Source organism: Ursus arctos, unplaced genomic scaffold, assembly GCF_023065955.2.
Source record: "Ursus arctos isolate Adak ecotype North America unplaced genomic scaffold, UrsArc2.0 scaffold_6, whole genome shotgun sequence".
In the NCBI taxonomy this organism is placed as follows: Eukaryota; Metazoa; Chordata; class Mammalia; order Carnivora; family Ursidae; genus Ursus; species Ursus arctos.
The window spans coordinates 65391800-65413060 of record NW_026623078.1 but is presented as its reverse complement, the minus strand read 5'-3'; the positions used below and the strand labels follow the sequence as shown (position 1 = coordinate 65413060).

Genomic DNA, 21261 nt, shown 5'->3' with positions numbered 1-21261 from the left:
AACAAAACAGATAAAAGTAACACGACTAATGGAGAATTTAAACCAACAATCATGAGGCTACTCACTAGGCTTGAGAAAAGAATAGAAGACATCAGTGAGACCCTTAGAAGAGATAAAAGAGTTAAAAAAGAATCAGAGATGAAGAATGCAATAAATGAGTTTGGAAACAGTTTGGATGCAATGAACAACAGTCTGGAAAAAGCAGAGGAATGAATTAGTGACCTAGAAGATAAAATAATGGAAAATAATGAAGCTGAACAAAAGAGAAAAAGAAGAATTATGCAACACGAGAATAGACTTAGGGAACTCAATGACTCAATCAAACGTAATAATATTAATATTATTGGAATCCACAGAAGAAAAAAAGACAGAAAAGAGGGCAGAAAATTTATTTCAAGAAATAATAGCAGACGACTTCCCGTAATCTGAGGAAGGACACAGACATCCAGATCCAGGAGGCACAGAGAACTCACATCAAAATCAACAAAAGCAGGCCAACACCAAGACATATTGTAACTAAATTTGTAAAATATAGTGTTAAAAAATCTTAAAAGTAGCAAGACAAAAGAAATCCTTAACTTATAAAAGAAAACCCATAAAGCTAGTTGGAGATTTCTCAACAGATACTTGACAAACCAAAAGGGAGTGGCATGATATATTGAGAGTGGTGAGTAGTGAAAATCTAGAGCCAAGGATATTCTATCCAGCAAGGCTCTCATTCAGAACAGGAGAGATAAAGAGTTTCCCGGGCAAACAAAAATTAAAGGAGCTTGTGACCACTAAACCAGCCTTGTAAGAAATATTAAAGGGGATCTTTTGAGTGCAAAGGAGAGACCAAAAGTGACAAAGACAAGAAAGGATCAGAGAAAAATCTCCAAAAACAACAACAAAACAAGTAATAAAATGGTAATAAATATATTTCTATCAATAATTACTTTCAATGTAAATGGACTAACTGCTCCAATCAAAAGACATAGTGCTAAAATGGGTTAAAAAAAGAAAAAAAAAAAAACCAAGACACATCTATATGCTGCCTACAAGAGACTCATTTTAGACCTAAAGACACCTGCAGATTGAAAGTGAAGGGGTGGAAAAACATTTATCACACAAATAGATGTCAAAAGAAACTCAAAGTAGCAATGCTTATATCGGACAAACTAGACTTTTTTGTTCTTGTACTGTTTTTATCCTGCTTTGGTATCAGTGTAATACTGGCCTCAAGGAATGATTTTGAATGTGTTCCCTCTATTCCATTATTTGTAAGATTTTGATAAAGCTTGTCATTATTTTTTTTAATGTTTGGTAGAATTCAGCAGTGAAACCATGTGGTCTTGGGCTTTTCTGTGCTGGGAGATTTTTTTTAATTTAAATTCAATTCACCAACTGATAGCACATCATTAGTTTTCAGATGTAGTGTTCAGTACTTTATCATTTTCATGTAATACCCAGTCCTAGGAGATTTTTTATTCCTAATTCAACTTTCATTCTTACTATTGGTCTAAGAAGATTTCCTGCTTCTTGGATTTAAGATTCATGACTCAATCTTGGTAACTTGTGCATTTTTAGGAATTATCTGGGTTTTTCCTTTAAGTTATCTGATGTGTTAGTATATAATCGTTTAATGTGTTATCACACTATGTATTCCTGTGGTTATCTGTTCTATTATTTTCTCCTCCATTTCTCGTTTTGGTTTTTGAGTCTTCTTTCTTTTTTCCTTAGTTAATGTAGTCAAAGCATTGCTAATTTTGTTTATTTTTTCGGAAAAAAATTGTCATTACTTTCAATGATATTAATTGTTTATTCTGGTCTCTATTTCTGATTTTCTTTGTTATTTCCTTCCTCCACTAAATTTCAGCTAAGTTTCTTCTTTTTCTAGTTCCTTGTAATGTTATTTGAACTTTTTTTTTTTAATACAAGCATTTATAGCATAAATTTCACTGTAACATCTGCTGCTTTTGCTGCATCCCGTAGGTTTTGGAATATTGTGTTTTCTTTTCTTTTTTTTTTTTTTTTGAGACATATTTTGATTTGCCATTTGACTTATTTGGCTTATTGCTTGTACAGTAGTATGTTATTTAATATTTATAAATCAAATATTTAATATTTACATTGTAGATTTTCCAGCTTTGTTTTATTGTTGATCTTTAGTTTTTATACCATTGTGGTTGGAAAATATACTTGTTACATTTCAGTCTTCTTAAATTTGTAATATTTTGTTATGTCTCTTTTTATGTGATTTAAGCAGGGGATTCTTCTGTGTATACTTGAAGAAAATGTGCATTCTATTTTTCTTGGAAGGATTGTTTTATATGTATCTTTGAGAATTGTGTATTCTGAGTATGCTTCAAGTAAAAAATGTTCTTGTTGGGAAAAAAATAACTTTAACTGAGGGTACTCATTTAAAATAAAGCATATCAGAGGGAAAGTGGGTGGGGGGATGGGTAAAATAAGTGAAGGGGATTAAGAGTATACTCAGTACCTGATGAGCACTGAGTAATGACGTGTAGAATTGTTGAATCATTATATTGTACACCTGAAGCTAATATAACACTGTATGTTAACTATACTGAAATTAAAATTAAAAACTTAATATTTTTTTTTAGTTTTTTAAAAAGTAAATGCACAGAAAAATTATACCATGCAAATAGTAACCATAAGAAGAGTGCAGTGGAATTACTAGATAAAACAATTCAAGACAAAGATCATTATCAATGATAAAGACATTTTATAATGATAAAGGAATCTGTTTATTAGGAAGTGATAACAGTCATAAATGTGTGTAAGCCTAATAACAGAGTTTTAAATTATATTAATTAAAAATTGATAGAAATAAATGGAGAAATAGTCAATTCTATAATTATAGTTTGAGATCTTCATATGTCTTTCTTAGAAACTGATAGAACAACTAGACAAAAAAATGATGACATAAAGTATCAGAACATTAAAAAAATAAAATAAAAAATAAAAATATAACCACAATACCATTTCACACCTAAAATAAATAATTCCTTACTATCATCCTTTTTTTAAATTTTTTTCTTTATTTTAAAGAGAGAGCCAACATGCCTGCATGAGCAGGGGGAGGGGCAGGGGGGAAAGCAGAGAGACAAGCAGACTCCATGTTGAGCTTAGAACCCCAGGTGGGGCTCAATCTCACAATCTGAGCCAAAATCAAGAGCCGGATGCTTAACCGACTGAGCTACCCAGGCACCCCTACTATCATCTTTTTGAACCTGACCTTCCACGAGCTAGTGGACAAAGAATTTACCCAGTTTTAAAACTTTTATTCTGCAACTTAAAATCCTATCAATGGTTGAAGTAAAACATTAACATAAATTAAATCCAACAGATTCCAGACAAAAAGTACAGTACATAAGAAAAGAGTTTTATATCAGATGCACCTTTACTAATAAAGGGTGGTTGATTCTGGACCATCCAGAAAAGCAGCTATAGTTATCTATATTCAATATAATGCTAAGAAAGAAAAGATCCTAGTGAGAAAACTATCCCAGGAATAATCCATGACTGTTGCACCTTGGTAATTCTACAACATGTGCAGAGACTCTCCTATATGGACTTGACATGGCCAAAGAGAAGTGCTGTTTGGTTTAGGAGACAATATCATGGAGAGAAAGGTAGTAGAAAGTTTTCCAGGCCTGGCTCAACAAATTCATCATCTCCTAACAATTTCAGATAACATGAAATGCTGCCTTCAAAGCAAACATGTAAAGTATTGCCAGTGAATCTAAAATCTAGAATTGGGAACTGCCAAGTCTTGGAATTAAACATGTAAATATATTTCTTCACCATGAAGCTAGTGACTGTGAAAACTAAAGGAAAATGCTGGAGAAACTGACCATGACTATTGATTTATAGGTCCTGGTTTCTCCCCTATGATTTAAAATGTGTTTTTAAAAGAAAAATGGAATGTATGACAAAGACTTGGAAGAACACATTTGGTGGGAGACTCACCTGCATGACTAAAAAAATAATGAGGAGACAGGGTGCTTGAAAGTGAAGTTTATAGGTGACAGAATTCTTTCAATGAAATCATAAAACAGTAATCTACGAAAGACCACTAAATGATATAACATAGAAGACTGAGCTACTTGAAGTTTGAGACAAGACATTCATTTTTATGTCCCTTGTATCTTATAAAGCACTTGAACCAGGTAAATGTTTGTGTCAGTGAGGACTAGATACAGCTGCAAATAACAGAAGAAACAAAAATATTAAGACATGACTTTCTCAGTTATAAGAAAGAAGTCTGGAGGTGGGCACCTGAGAGGTCACATGAGAGCTCTACAATGTTATCATGGATCCAAACTTGTCCATCTCACTGCTCTACTATCCTTACCATAATCCTTGTGCTCATGGTCCATACTAGCTGCTGGAGCACCAGCCATTGCATCCACATTCCAAGCAGCAAGATGAAGGAAAAAGAAGTTTGGGCTGCTCCTTCTTAGGAAATCTTTAGGAACACTCACATATCCCTGAGTAGAACATATTCACTTGGCCACACCTATATGCAAGAAAGGTTGGGAAATATAATGTTTTACCTGGGGCCATGTGCTAAACTAAAGGAAAAGGGGGAAATTTGGGAAGTGACTCTCAGTTTTTGTCATGGAACTCAATATAGATCTTCATTCTATTATCAATAGTGATGGAGAAAATTATCAGATCCAACTACAATAATATTAGAATAGTAACTATTATTTACTGGGTTTAAATAATGTGCCAAGCACTATGCTAGATGCTTTAGATCATCTTGGGTAATGAACACCACAGCCATGAGGGTATAAATATAATTAGCCTGATTTTACAGATGAGAAAACTGAGTCTCAGAGAAGTTGAGCAACTTGTTGAAGGTCACACAGCTACTGAATGGAAGAGCCATGATGTAAACCCAGGTCTACCTAGTTCCAAAGTCTGTTCTGTAAAAAAAAAAAAAAAAAAAAAAAAAAAAAAAAATCCTGTTCCTTGATGTGGTCCATGTACCAGCAGCCTCAGAATTACCTGGAAGCTTGCCCAAAAGAAAGGCGAATGAAGAAAAGAATTTTGGACCCCACCCCAAACTGCCAGATGCAAATCGGCAATTTCACAAGTTCCCAAGTTGTAAGCCTCTTAAAGTTGGACAAGCATCACTCTCTGCCATTCCACCATGAATATATCAGACCTCACTTTTGCCTCCTTTTTGGGGAAAGAATTTCAGTCTGTTATTTTTCAATGTGAGTTTATATTATGTTAATTCCTCACATAGGATTAGCAGATGCGGAAATAATTTCCAAATTACATGGAAGTTACATTAGTTCAGGTATGATTCCTTTCCCCGGCACATTAACTTTTTGCCACCATCAAGTTAAAGCAAAGCACATTAACACAGCTGAGGCCATGGAGGACATGGGACCATACATGATGCCCATTCACTTCGAGTCAGCTCTTGGCTCAGTTTAGCCACAAGCTATGTCTCTGAAGTGCTTACTGCTAGAGTTTCGTTTATCTCTGTGCATTTTGCCCCTGCTCATAACTCAGCAGCTTCTACCTTCCCTTACATCTCTTCCAACAATCCACCTTCACTTTCTTTTTAGGAAAAGTTCTATATTTAGTGCATGACTTCATGATTAATGGTAATTTAACATGTCTTTTTTTAAGTTTGCAAGGATATTTCATTAAGATGTTAATATTTTTGTTAGTTGTATAGAATTTAAGAGATCTACCCAACCTTATTTTCTTTCAAATTGCCCTACTATTTTTAGTAAGCAGTTTTGCAGAATGAAAGGAACAAAGTATATCATGTTACAACAACAAAAACACCTGCATTCTGCAATGGCTAGAGGGAACAGTATCCATTTGCTTTTGAATAAACACCCAGTCTCAAAATTGCAGCACGATGCACAGAAGAGATGATGGGCTTGAAAACAGAAGAAATGCATCAAAATAATCACTGACAAAAACTCCCAGCTTAAGAGTTAAAACTGCTCTCAGCATTGAAATGTAGTTAGCATGATGAAACTTTCTGAGAAAAGTCTAAGTAATTGGCATAGACCCTGACCCAACTTCTGCGTCTGCAGCATTCCCTGGTTTCAACCTTAATCCTTGACAAATTTACAGTCCCACCTGGCCCATAGACCTGCTGATCCCTGGGCCTGTTCTGGCCCCTTGTGATTCTTCTTTGCTGACACTACCTGCCTGAACAGACCTTTAGGACACCTGGACGGAGATATTTGCAGCCCCTCTCCAGAGCACAATACTGACTCAAACCCACATGGCCAAAGCTGAGCATGTGGCTATGAATAGGATCTACCATTTCTGTGATTTACAAAACCCTCTCTCAAACCCCATTACCAGTCATTTACTTAATATCTAAGCATATTAAGAATTGGTATTTCAATGTTTTGTCCTTAATCTGTCTGCTTTTTATATAACTTCTTTGTCTGATTATAACATTTTTGGCTAGGATTATTGTCCTTAAAATGCATTTCCTTTTTGATCAAAAGATTACAGTCTGTTCTAGAGAGAAAAAGGATATTGTTGACAAGAAAAGCCAAAATCTACAATTGTTTTTTCACTTTCTGTCCATTTCTCTGCCTAGCCCCACATCATAAAGAGGTTATCTGCTCTTTCTGGATTTTCCTTAATGAGGTTTAGAAGTCTCATGCAACAAATATTTTATACTTTGATTTTTCTTTATTTGAAGAGTTTTTTTAAATTATGGGGCAAAATATTCAATACTAACCCATTACTAATGTTGAAATACTCCTGAAAATCTATCCATTTGCCTAATTTCTCTCCAAATGCAATGCCTCCTACTTAATATATATACAAATAATATATAATTCTCTTTTTAAAATTTGGCAATTCAGAGGAACAAGTCTACAACATTGTGTGTCAATCTTGAGTAACTCTGCCACTATCAGGTGGTCATCTTTTTCTGTAACAGTTTTTATTTCACGTTAAGTCTCAGTTGTGTGTGTGTGCATGGGTGTGTGCATGTCATTGTGAAATAAGACAGAAAGAAGACAGCTGCTTTCATAAACATACTCAGGATGGTGGCAGCATCTAGTTCTTCAGACAGTGATTGTCCCAAATCAGAGAAGTTATCAACTAAGTAGTCAGAAAAGAAACGCCGACCATTTTCAACTAAAGGAAGATTAAAGCTATAATTTTTTTAAAGATTTTATTTACTTATGTGACAGAGAGACAGCCAGCGAGAGAGGGAACACAGCAGGGGAGTGGGAGAGGAAGAATCAGGCTCCCAGCGGAGGAGCCCGATGTGGGACTCGATCCCAGAACGCCAGGATCACGCCCTGAGCCAAAGGCAGACGCTTAACAACTGTGCTACCCAGGCGCCCCCTTAAAGCTATAATTTAAATCAGTCCTGTCATGGTTTTAGTCAAACAAATTTACAATTATTAAAATTAACATATGCAGATTCATCAAATAAGTATTTCCAGGTAAAGGAGATGTTCACTACAGCTAACTTCTGTAACAAGAAAGGCTAACTTGACATTTTAGTACAAGGAGATGAATGAGTATGTTGATAGGATGGGACTTTGAGCCATAACAGAACATATACCTTGTTCAAAAGAATCAAATCCAGGGGTGGCACAGCGGTTAAGCGTCTGCCTTCGGCTCAGGGCGTGATCCCGGCGTTATGGGATCGAGCCCCACATCAGGCTCCTCCACTGGGAGCCTGCTTCTTCCTCTCCCACTCCCCCTGCTTGTGTTCCCTCTCTCGCTGGCTGTCTCTATCTCTGTCGAATAAATAAATAAAATCTTAAAAAAAATCAAATCCAGCAGATTTAGGCAGCTAGGGTTGTATGTGAAAAAACTATATAAAATCCACGAAAGGGAAGGTGGACTTGGGTGGAGATCTAATAGATAGGAATAAAAATAGTTCCAGAGAAAAGAAGTGATAGTACCTTGGGAATTCAGTACTGGAGGGAGAGAGGGAGGGGAAGAGAGAAAGAGGGAGAGAAAAAAGAGGAGAGAGGGGGAGAGGGAGATAAATTTTTAAATAAGGATCACAAAATGGGCATAGAGCAAGTATAGTTAAGAGGGATATTTAACACATCCAGGTATTTTCAATGTTCTTAAAAGTTGGATATCTGATAAATATTTGCCCTACCTTGCTGGCTATTCCATTGCTAAGAAAGTAGAAGGAACAAGAATAATAGCCATAGTTTACTGAGTAATTACTCAGTTCCAAGCATTATGCTGTGTACTTTCTATACATGATCTCATTTAATTCTTTCAAAAATCATGAAATTATCCCCATCCGGGCAGTAATTGGCAGGGCCATCTTGTAAAGCCCTGAAATTTTGGGTGCGGAGGGAGATCTATTTTGTAGTAATAGCATTACCCTAAATAATACAGAGGATCAGGAAAGACTCTGTTGAGGAAGTGACTGTGGAACTAAGATGTGGAAGATTAAGAATTAGACCAAGGGGAGGGGATGGCTATGCAAGACTGTTTTAAGCACAGGGAACAGCCAGTGCAAAAATCTGGAGGCAGAAGTGCTCACAGTGCATTTGATGATTTAAAAAGTGAAGTGACTGGAGCACAGTCAGAAAGCAAGGGAACAGGCAGCAGAGGAAGCTAGAGCAGGAGGCAGGGGCCTCATCAAGTATTCTGGGTAATAGCCTAAAAGCTATAGAAGAGTTTTTAGAAGGGGAGGGGAGTGATTAGACATGTGTTTTGCAAAGGTTCTTTAGGCTGCATTGCCGGGAAGTGATTAATTGAAAGAAGTCAAGAGTGGAAGTGGAGAGACCAGTTAAGGAGGCCACTGAGAGAATGGAAACATGATGGTGGGATAGACAACAAACAAAACAAAACTAACCTTCGTATAATCCTCCTCCATCTGCTCTGTCTCAGTGTATGGTTCCCCAATCCTGTCCATCTAATCCTTGCAAGTCAGTCCCAAACCAGAGGAATTATCTTTGCAACTCCCTCTACCACAACCTCCTAGGGAATCAGTTGCCAATTCCTGTTGGTTTTATTACCTTTTAAAAAACCCACAAACGAATACAAATTACACCTGGACATTTACTCTAGTCCTCTCCAATATGCCTGGATGGTCTTTCTAAAATGAAGAAGCCTCCGTTAGTGTCCAGACACATGACTTTTTTTTTCCCTCTATCCTTATCTTGTTGTCTACTGCCATGGGACTTTTGCACATGCTGTTTTCTCTTCTTGGGAACTCAACCTCCACATCCCAGCTCCACATCAATTCCTCCAGGAAGACCTTCATTTCCACTCCCAACTTCCCTACTTTTGGGTCTCCTTGTACATTCGCCTTTGTGTGTGTGTGTGTGTGTGTGTGTGTGTGACAAGTATTTCTAAAGATTCCTCCCTAGATATACCAAAAACTTCATGAAGGCAGGTACTGTCTCTTTCGTATGCATCATTATGCCCCAGACCTTAGCTATCACAATATATGGTTCGGAGAAGACCATCTATAAATATAGGTTGACTCAATGAACCCCTAGATTTTATGGAGCTTGTTTAAGGTTTTCATGTTACCTTCGTCACTACGGAAACATTAAAATGATTTTTTGTGTCATGGCAAACAAAGCTGCACAACAACAACTATTCCCTCTAAAACAAGCATAAGAATAACGGTAAACCCAGATATTCACGCCACCACCAAGCACTGCGCGTGCGCTCTCTGCCAGGTCCGCAACGCGTGAAGACCCTCTAGCAAGAGAATCACCTCTGCGCTTGCTCAGTTCGGGGGCTGCACAACCAGAGGGCGGGGTCCAAAGAAAAGGAAATGGTCACTGCGCCTGCGTCGCTGCTTCTAGGGCTTAGGCAGGCTGCGCAGGCGCATAGATACCATTTTGACCGTAAACATCCTGCCGATTTGAACCGAGGATTTGGGCGGCAGGAAGAGCCGCGGCGTAACGGCAGCCATCTTGTTTGTTTGAGTGAATCGGAAAGGAGGCGGTGGCTGTGGCGGCGGCGGGAGCTGTTCCGAAGCTACACCTCACAGGGGCTCCCCCCCTTTCCCCGCCCCCTCCCCCGACCCTTTTCCCCTCCCCAGGCCACCCAGCCCGCCCAGCTCCCGGCGGAGAGCAAGGTAAGATACTCGGCCAGCCCCACTTATCCTCGGGCTCCCTCCGCCTACCGCTTCCCTGCCGTCTTGCCGTCTAGGAGCCGGACTCGGGGGGGGGGCGGGGGAAGCGAGGGAGAAGAGCACTCGCAGCGCCCCGGGACAGTGGCCGTGCTGCCACCCTCCGAGCTCCGGAACGGCAGCGCCGCCCGCCCAGGCCTCTTCCCCCGGGCCCGCCCTCGGCCAGGACCCGCGCAGCCTGGGCGCGCATTATCGCTTGTTTGGTAACAAATGGTTCTGGTCCGTTCCAAGGCCGAGAAAGCCGTTACTCCGCCAGTCCCACGGGAGCCGCATCTCCCGGAGAAGGTAGAGGAAACCCTGCGCCGCGGAGGGAGAGGCGGAGGTTTGAACGAGCCCGCTCTGGGGACTGGGCCGCCTACTCCGGTAAAAATGGCTGTCTAGGAAGACGCGGGGCGGGAGGCGGCAGCGGGTTGGCGCCCGCGATGGCAGCTCGAAGGGGCATCAACCGTTCGCCGAGCTTGGGTTCTGAGGTGGAGACGTGCGGGCCTTCCCTTCGCGGGCGCTGTGGGGCCGCACCACGGCGGCGGGCCCCTCGCCAGGGACTGCTGCTGCTCCCCCTCCCCTTTTTTAAAGGAAAAATTTTACGTTGGGCATATTACATATTGGACAGACCAATAGAAAACCCGACCAAGGGAAGTTGCTTCTGATTCTTAGGAAATTAGCATAATTGGTGTCCCCCCCCCCCCGACTTTTCTAATGATTAGGGATCTTGAGTGTTTTGATACTGATATAGAGACGCTTTGGGAAGAAGGTGTGTGTTTCTGACAAATGGTTGACGTCTTTTTGCTCGCCGGGAAAGGCTTTGCGATTAATCCGTTGTGATGGAGTGGGGTGACACTGTCTAGTTGTGCTGCCAGATATAGCGGCCTTCTTCAAATTTGAAAGAAGGAAACGCTGGAGGGTTTGCCCACCCTATGATTTGTTAGGCTGTCTTAAGCGTTCAGAAACGCGCTTGCGTTTTTAAGGCTTTCTGGTAAAGGCTTGTGTTTATCGGCTCTCTTAGCAAGCGAAAGTTAATATTTGTTCTCCTAATGCTGTTTAGAATCATCACTAAATTCCAGGAAAAAATTATTTTCATAAAATGAATGCAAATGCCAGTGACCTGTGTGAGTCGGCAGAATTTTGGAGACAGGTTGGAGATTTCCTAAGTTGTAGAGTCATTAAATTTCCTTTTTTAATGTTGGAGGCAACTCAGTTATTTTTGAAAAGACACTGATGACATATACCATATCCAGTGATTAAATTATTTAACACTTCCTAAATGGTTGAGGTGACAGCAGTGCATAACTAATGGACATAGTGCTTTTTATACAAAATTAGAATTACATTAGCAGAGTGTAACCTAATTTTTTTGTTATTTATAAGGACAGCACATTAGTACACTCTAGAATCAAGTTTTCTTGAGTGGCATATGTTTAAAGTATTGTTAAAGCTGATTATTTCTTTCCTGATGAATTTCTGTTTATTAGAACACATACTCTGATAAATTTTGTCTTTTACATTTTAGCACAGAGGAAATTTCTAATTTTTGAGAAATAAAGGTTTTGTGTTGTTTGTTTAAATGTGATGTCTGGTTAGGCATAATCTATGCTCTGCTGTGAAATTTTTTTCAAAGTTACTGTTTACTTACGTCTACAGTGGGATTGTGTTGGTTTGCTGTTCTATTTCATTCTCATAATCCTGTTTGGTAAATATCCTCGTTTTATAGATGTGAAAGCTAAGACTCAAATGTTAAGTAACTTTTAACCCTTATTAAACAACTAAGGAGGGAGCAGAACTTGAGTCTAGGACCTTCTGATTGTAAAACTCTTGTTTAAAGAATGTTAGTACCAAAAGGGTGGGGAGCTCTAGTGTGCAGGGTTGGAAGTAACTTCTGTTCTTGAGACACTCCCCAACTCCCCAGAGATAATTACATTATTACATGAGTTAGGTATAGATGTTTTCCAAGGTTAGCAAATCCCTGAATTTCAATCTTCCAGGTGTTTATAGTTTGTGAAAATGAACCACACAGACTAAGCACCTTAACCTGCTAGTTAATGGCAAAGCAGGATTGAGTCTTGACTTCCAGTATAATAGTATTTACTTTGAGTAGTTGATATTTGTGTATGTTCCGAGTTAAAGCAGTATGAAAAGGTAGGTCTCACTTTCCCAGCAGACCCACTTTCCAAAGGTAACCGGTGTCATCATTTTCATCTGTAAGCCACAGATATTTTATGCAAGTGCATTACATATATATTAGAGCCCTCCCTTTATTTTAAATACATATATGTGTATCATTGTTTAAGGCCACATGGAATTGTTATATGGCTGTATTTATTAAAAGTCGCTAATTAGCAGCTAGGTAAGTTATTTCTCATATTTTGCCATTAAAAGTCATGCTGGCAGGGCAACGCAGTATTGCAGTTAGAAGTGTGGGCTCTGAAATTCAAGTTCCTACGTGCACTAAATGCTAGTGACCTTTGGCACATTGTCCTCTCCTTTTCTCTCGTTTTCTAGTCTGTAAAATGGGCCAGTACTTACCTCATACGGCTGTCATGAAGATGGACACACAAAATTCTTAGATCTTAGTGAGATTTTTTAAGATTTTTGTTACTGATATTTTACATCTCCAAGTATATCTTTGGCATTATTACTGGAAGTGCAATTTCTGGTTTGAAAGTATGAATGTTTGAGATTTTCATAAGATGTTTGCAAACTGCCCTTCAAAGAGGTCATACCAATTTATACAACCATTGTCCTGCCCTGTTTTCTAACAGATGAGTAAAATACCATAATTCATATTGTAAAAACATGAAGTTACTTTTTAGGATATATTGAAAAAAGTTTGCTGCTTTAGGAAAAAAATGAGAAATCATGAAATTGCTAAGCTGTGCTCTGGGACCAAATGTAGGCTTTATGCTAAGATCTTTTGCAAAGGATTAACAGAGATCTACAGAAATTCAGAATCTACAGAGATTAATCGACTTCTTTTTTTAAGATTGGTTAAAGTATAGTAATACTAAGGAAAAAGATTGTTTAAAAGCAATGATTACACTTTCTCCTTCTTTAGATATAAGCCAGTAGTTGATCCACCACAGTGCTTCAGGCTTCCTTTAGTTATTAGGGTGATTTCCTCTTGCTAATTGTTTCCCAGATTAATTTTAGCACCACTCTGCTTTACTTACCCCCGTCCCGTGCCAAGAAAGCATCTATTTAGGAATCTCTGCCTCTGCATAGCTGGGATATTTTAGGCATGGTACTCTGACCGGAGCTTAAGTCCTGGCCATGAGCTACTGACACCTGTTGAAAAGCACCAGTAGTTTTAATTTCTAAAATCTCCAGAATTTTTTACATGTGTCAATTATGAGATCACTTGGTGTATCTCATTTCCTTATTCATTAAGCACATATTTAGTAGTTGACATGAGGCAGGCAGTGTTCTAAGCGCTAAATATTAAGGAGATTTTTATTTGGAACACAGCTATGTTCTGCAGTAAAACTTGGGACTTCACGTGTATGACAGTGACTGTATTTCTAAGAACACACTGCCATATTGAATTTCTACAAAATCCTGTAGACTTTATAGTGTTGTAGATGCAACTTAATTTTCACACTAACATTTAGGCTTGAAGTAAAAGCACTGCTTTGCAACATAGGTTCATTAATTATGGGAAGCATATTTTGAACTATAAAATACTGCTGAGCAGGATATGAGATACACTTGAGGTGTTATTATTTAATTCTTCTACCTTAGAGTGTTTGATCTGAATTCTTCCTAGTTTCGTATTCCTTAGTTCTTTTCTTAACTTCACATTTGAGAGAAAGAGTTCACAACATTGGGCAATTGATGAAGCCTGTTTTTTTTTTTTTCCTTTGGAGACAACTTTCCTGATGTACATTAATGATCCACTGGGAACATCTGGTTCAGCAAATGAGAATTTCAGGACCGTTTGCTATTAAGTGATGGAAAATGGAGAGGAGGCAAACCTGACTGAATTACCACCCTCCACCCTTTCAAACATTTTTGACAGTCATTAAGTCTCTTGCCTCTGATATGTTTAAGTAATAGTTTCTGTACATCACTGGAAAGAATGGGCACAGTTTTTAATTAAAAGTACAGTAAGCAAAATTCTCATTCTAAAATTTACAGTCTCTGTAAAAACATGAAAATTCAGTTTTACTTTGGATTTTTTTAAGCTAATTCAAAAAGGAATTTTTATTCCCACTAGCAGTGTATAAGGGATGAAGCTTCTGTATATCCTCACTGGGCTTTGGTGTTGCCATTATTTTTTATTTTAGGTCTTTCAGTAGATGTGCAGTCATCTCTCATGGGTCTAAATTTGCATTTTCTTAATGAATGGTGATGGTGAACATCTTTTCTTGTTCTTATTTGCCGTATGTCCTTTTCTGTAAAATTTCTTTTGCTCATTTTCTAATTAGATTTTTTTACTTGAGTTTTTAGAATTCTTTATTCTGGATCCAGGTCCCTGTCAGATATGTCATTTTCAAAATTTTTTCCCATTTTGTACTTTACATTCTCGGTGAGCTCTTTCATAGAACAGAATTTCTTAATTTGATAAAGGTCAATTCATTTTTTTTTCCCCTTTGTGGGACATGTTTTTGGTGTCCTGTGTAAAAACTCTTACTGGGCGCCTGGGTGGCTCAGTCAGTTAAGTGTCTGCCTCATGTCATGATTCCAGGGACCTACTTAGCAGGGAGTCTGCTTCTCCCTCTCCTGCTGCTGCTCCCCATTTGTGTGAGCTCTGTCTCTTTCTTTCTCTCTCAAAAAATAATGCGCGCTCTGTCTCTTTCTCTCTCTCAAAAAAAAAAAATAGATATATTTACCAACATTTAGGTATACCAAAGTTTTTTCCCTCTGGTTTTTTCTAAAAATTTTAAACTTTTACATTTAAGTCTGTGATTTATTTTGAATTACTTTTTATATAATGTGTGAGGATCAAGATTCTTTTTCCCCCCTTGTGGATGATGTCCAATCACCCAAGCATTATTTTTGAAAAGACTATCCTTTCCCCTGTGCCAAGCTTCTTCATCTTTGTGAAAAATCATTTGGACTTATTTATGTGGATTTGTGGGTTCCCTGTCCTATTTCGTTGATCTGTATGTTTTTCTGTCTGCCAAACAACGTTGACTGTTGTAGCTATGTAAATCTTAAAATTGGCTAGACAAATTCATCCCACTATATTCTTTAAAAAAAAAATTTACCTATTCCCATTCCTTTGCCTTTCCATATAAATTTTACAAAAATCTTGTGAATGGCTATAAAGAAAACTCACTAGGATTTTGACAGGCATTATGTTAAAGTTTCTTTTAAAACTAAACTGTCACTTATCATGCTACCCAACAGTCATATGTCAGGACATTTGTCCCAGAGAAATGAAAACTCTGTTCACTATAAGTTTATATACGTAGATTTATAGCAGCTTTATTTGAAACAGCCTCAAGCTGGAAACAGCCAAATATCTTTCAATAGGTGATCGACAAAGCAAATAGTGGTATGTCCATCTCATGGAATGCTAGTCCGTGATGAAAAGGAACATACTATTGATACATGCAATAATTTGGGTGGATTTCAAAGAGTGTTAAATGGCTGAATCCAAAAGGTCACATACTGTATGATTCCATTCATATAACATTCTCAATATGACAAAATGGGTGTGACAATTTCAAAGGATAGGAGAGAGCTTTGTGTTGATGAATTAGTTTTGCATTTTATTCCCTCACAGTGGTGGTTACACAAATCTGCACATGTGATAAAATGGCATAGAATTATACATACACATGTACCAATGTCACTGTCCTGGTTTTGATACTCTATGTAAGATGTCACCATTGGGGGAAACTGGAAAAGGGTAAGTGGGACCTCTCTGTACTATTTCTGAGACTCGTATGAATCTATAATTATTTCAAGATCAAAAATGTTTTTTAAAATGTTTACTTTTCACGTGCTACAGATGTGCTTGAGTTTGTTTTTGTAAAAACATGACATATATCATCTAGTCCTGGGCATTTTAGAAAAAAAATCATCTGGCAAGGTAGATTTTTTAAATCTTACGTAAAAAAGAGGGAAAATAAATAATATAAGGAAACTGTCAACACAGGAAACATAGGAAACATGGACAGATAACATACTCTCCAACCTGGGGTTTTTAAGCTACTTTTTTCCCCCATATATTTATACATAGCTTGTTGAAAGAAAAATAAAATGTGAATAACACTTGTATTTCTACTAAGGCTTCTTTAGTCATAAGATAAATGTTACATTATGTCATTGTCCTGAATACAGTATTTAAATTATAACTGGACAAGTGCTTTTCGAATTCCTGAGTTGGGAAAACTATATATATATCTATATATAGATAGAGATAAAATACTTTTTAAGCCTCAGTTTTTCTAAACTACTCATCTGTAAAATGGGACCAACCCTCCTGTTTATCTTTATTTGGTGCAATATGAAATGCTTATTATCACAGTGCTTGTCACGAGATAGTGGTTATTATATAAAGCATCTAGCTGAGTATCAGTTGTTAATGGGGTTCTAAAAAATGGAAATTTACACATTAATTAATATCTGTGCCTGAGTGTTTTTCTTCTTGGACATACTTTTCTTGGATGAAGAATATGTTACCTAGCTTTTGGTCAGAATCAGACTCCACAGTCCGTAATCAGGATAGGAATGCGATGAACACTTGATGGAACTTCAAAATGAACAAGAGTTTTCTGGTGACAATTTTTACTAAAAAACAAAACAAAACCCTGGCAGTTTTATTTGGAATATGAAAGTGATTTGGCTCTTTTGTCCCTTCTCTTCAGCTCTTAAAATTTTGAGGTCTTGCCCTCTCAGAACTAAGCAATAGGTGGGTGTTTTTTTTTTAATGTGTATTGTACTTTACTCAAACCTTTCATAGTTCTCATACTGAAAAGAAGTGGAAACTATTTTCAGATTTCTTATATGTCTTGATTGAATCTTTGTTTTCATACGGTATTTATATTAACTTTTTTTCCCTTTCAGGTTTCCTCCTGTTTCATAAGCAGCCGGAACAATGTTCTACGCACATTTTGTCCTCAGTAAGAGAGGGCCTCTGGCCAAAATTTGGCTAGCGGCCCATTGGGATAAGAAGCTAACCAAAGCCCATGTGTTTGAGTGTAATTTAGAGAGCAGTGTGGAGAGTATCATCTCACCAAAGGTATGTTTGATGTCGGTGTATTTTTGTTCACTTTGTTGATTGTTTATTGATACGTAGAAATTTGTAGAATTTTAGGTTGACATCTGTGTATATTGGAGGCAAAGAAAAATTTGTAGATTATCCATAGTTCCAGTTTGGTATGTTATTCCCTTTAAAAATCCTGTTAGTGCACATATACTTTCATTTGCCAGTTTTCATGGTAGGTAAGTAAGTATGAAGTCAGGCAGTATCCAAATATTTTGTATTTATCCTTCTAGATGTTTTTGTACTTAAATATGTATATAAATGTTTCTAATTTGGGAATTTACAAAATATTCGAAAAAAGGATCCATTAATTGGGAAAGGTTGTAGGGATCAGATCTAATTGTCTTACCCACCTAGTAACCAGTGTTCATAACGCTTGTTCCTCCTTAGCTCCACAGGCCTACTTGCTGTTTCTTGAAAATACCCAGCTTTTTGCTCTTTCTTGAAGATACTCAGCTTTTTTCCTATCTCAAAAACTTTTATACTTGCGTGCTCTTCTCCTAAATATTTAATTACTGTGTCTCCCACTAGAATGGAAGCCTCATGAAAGTCCTTTCCTTACCTGCCTTGTTTACTTCTCTGTGCCTAGAGGAGCTTTAATTGACATCCTCTGAAACTGTTCTGAAGCAGTGTTTCCACCCTTGGATTTCACAAATAGTGTAACTGGAAGTAATCCAGGGTTTTTGTGTTGCCAAGAAAGGACTTCAGAACACACAGACACAATTACATCTATTAACATCATTAGTACTTCATTGAAAAACAGATACATTGATTTCAAAAATGTATAAGGACTAATCTCAAAGGAAAAGTCCTTTATATGTATCTGTATATATATATTAAACGTCTGTGTTTTAAAGGTCCTTTCCTGGACTTTGTATTAACACATACATGCACCCATTTTCCTGTGGAGAAAACGTTCCAGATCATAGCTGTCTGGAACAGCATTGGTAGCTACTCTTAGAATTGGCAGTTTGGACGCTGCTGGCTGCCATAGTTGGTTAAATAAGAGTAGTTCCTTATTGCTGAAAGAGCTAGGGAATCTCAAAGGAATAAACTTGGGATCTGGAAGATACTTGTTCAGAAAAGTCATGTGCGAAAGAATATGTTCTAGGTGAAAAAGTGAAAGTTAGTATTTGTAATTAGAGCTAAATTATAAAATTTCCATCTGTCTGTGGAATTTTGGCTGGTTTTAGAGTTACAGCTGGTGGATTTTATTATGGTTAAGGACATTTCTATCATGTTATTTCTAAGACAATATTAAAATAAAAACTTTACAAACAGCAAAATAGGTGATCTCTAGTCCTATCACCTAGAGAAGCCTTTAGTGTTTTGGTATGCCTTCTAAAACGTGTGCATGTTTTTACGCATAATTTTTCTCATTATATGTGTACGCAACTGAATTATATGTTTTATAACAAGTCTGCATTCAGGAAAAGCTCTTCATAGCTTTATCATCATTTTTAATGTTGCATTATACAGCGTCATAGTCTCTTATCCACAGAATTTAAGTACAAAAAATGGGGACAGACTTGACAGAAACTGAAGTAAGGTCACTTGTGTATTCACTATAGAATCACTAACGTATATGATTATTAGAAACTGCTCTAAATAGATGCTGCTGGGAATGTCTTAATATATATCATATGCTGAATGTTATCTTTATGACCACAAAGCTCTGAATTCCAAAACACACTTGGCCTGTAGGATTTAAGATAAAGGATTATGGACCTGTAATTCATTGTTTTGATTGTACGTGATTTATTTTACCAGTCTCTTTTTTGGATAATCTATATTTTTTACTAATTTCTTGAATTTTAATTCCTCTGGCCCTGTACAGTGTATTAAAATAACAAAGATCTCTCTGGGTAGTAGAACTACAGGTTTACTTTCCTCTTTTTAAAAAGTAACCATTGAATAAACATTGCTTGCAAAATATTTTGTTCACATCTGTGTCTTTTTTGAATTAATTTTTATGGGAGTTTAGAATACATCAAAACCAGTATTGCATAGAGAAGCTTCATGTTCAGTGATCTTTGTACACATCTGTAAATTTTTCCTTAATGTTGACGTTTAGGAATATAATTGATGGGCCGGGTGATATACACTTAAAGATTTCTAATATGCGTTCATAGTTTGCTCCGTGGGGAGATAGTACCAGTTTGCACTGCTGGTCGAATTGTATGAGACTGATGTTTTCTACTTTTTATAGAAATGCTTACTAAGGTAAGTAAATGGAAAAAGGAGAAGTTGAGCTGTTTTTTTGAAATTAATATGTGTGGCTAATCTTTAATACCTACAAACATATTGAGGGTGATTTGGCTTAAAAGGATAACAAATTTTTTCATAGTATGTGCAGAGTACTTTGTACCCTATTAGGGAGGCTACAAAAGAGTACAAGACCATCTGATACATGAAAGTATGTAGGCACACGGTTCAGGAATAATGTAAAAGACTGGACTGTGTGTGAGAGAAAGAATAACTTATTTTAAAAACTATTTCTAAGTGGGTTATTTGATTGATCTTGTTTTATTTTGATAAAATATAAAGATACTTCCACAGAGTGAACTGACCTGAAAATTTCTAATGTTTGATCTTGGTGTGCAGTTCTTGTTATGGGTAAATGTTGGTTTGGTTGTTTAAACAAGTGTCAGACGTATAGCTCAGTTGCAGCTGCGTGCCTTCTGCCCCTCCTACCCCCACCCCTCCATTGGAACAGCCACTGGTAATCTCTAGAGCTTTTTCTGGGTATGTAGCCTGTGTTCCTTATTACACCTACATTCTTAACACGAGCGAGCTCAACAAAAATGCCATACTTCATTTTACCTACTCCTATGTTAAACTCTGAACCAAACTAATATACAAAGAAAGCTTTTGCCCAAACAACAACACCTTTTTTCAAAGTTGCTAATCCTTTACAAGATAATGGCACGCAAAGGGTTTTAAACCCCTCCTCCTTTCTTAAAGTGAGGGTGTAGTCAGTATTTTAAATTTCCTAAAACCACATCATAAAAGTAGATTCTCTTTTTCCATTAGTTGCAGTGTTTTAATTGGGTATTACTTTTCATATCAAGGATTTTTCATATAAGTAAGTCTAGATTTGATCACAAATTTATAATTTTAGATAGCTAAGAATTTAGAGCAGTAAATTTCATAATTTGTGCTGTAAGTCATGTGAATTTGCCATAAATGTAGAGCCTGAGAGTCATTACAAATAGAATCCTAGGCCGCTGTTTTGACAGTACACATATAACTTAAAGATAGTGTTTTATTTTATAAGTAACATATTAATCATAACTTAAGCAAATGATGAACAACTTTATTTGCTACTTTAGAATTTGGTATGATTTGGAAAATAGTCTGGGAAAGTTTGAGTTCATGTTGTTTTGTTCTCAAAAATTTTTCCATATTATAGCCAGAGGAATTTTTAATCATTCTATTTAGATTGGATGCTTGCTTTTCTTTCTTTTCCCAACAAATGCATCTCACACAGTGGATCCCACATAAGTGTTGATTGAAATCTACCTTGAAAAAAACAGGCAGAGGAGTATATTTTCTTGTGAAAATAGATGGGTTACCATTATCCTTTATTAGTTTGTTTGCCTTCCAGTCAACTGATAAAACTCAGTGAAAAGTGGCTTAAACAATAAGGAAATTAACAGTCTTACTTCACTAGAAGTTTAGAAATAGGAAGATTTAGGATTAGTTGAGCAGTTCAGTGATGTCATTCATCTAAAAGACTCACCAATTATTTTTCCTTTTAAAGATTTATTTATTTATTTGGAGGGGGTGCAGAGGAAGAGGGAGAGAGAGCCCCAAGCAGACTCTGCACTGAGCATAAGCCCCATGCAGGGCTCAATCCCAGAATCCTGAGATCATGACCTGAGCCAAAATTGAGAGTTGGATGCGCAACTGACTGAGCCAC

The 21261-nt window shown here is 37.2% G+C and overlaps 1 protein-coding gene across 6 annotated transcripts in view; it reads left to right on the top strand.

Annotated features, from left to right (window-relative positions):
- RAD21 (RAD21 cohesin complex component) overlaps positions 1-21261 on the top strand; it is a 94325-nt gene that overhangs the window by 56458 nt on the left and 16606 nt on the right. The window contains exons 1-3 of one of the 6 annotated variants that reach the window (XM_057307715.1): positions 10191-10417; positions 16942-16985; positions 17141-17315. In XM_057307715.1, the coding sequence (XP_057163698.1) occupies positions 17172-17315 (144 nt within the window). In that variant the 5' untranslated portion in view covers positions 10191-10417; positions 16942-16985; positions 17141-17171. Of the gene's footprint in view, positions 1-9746; positions 10079-10170; positions 10496-15519; positions 15981-16941; positions 16986-17140; positions 17316-21261 lie in introns of those variants that run through there. The other 5 variants (XM_026495534.4, XM_044382628.3, XM_026495535.4 and 2 more) reach the window with 5 other exon arrangements.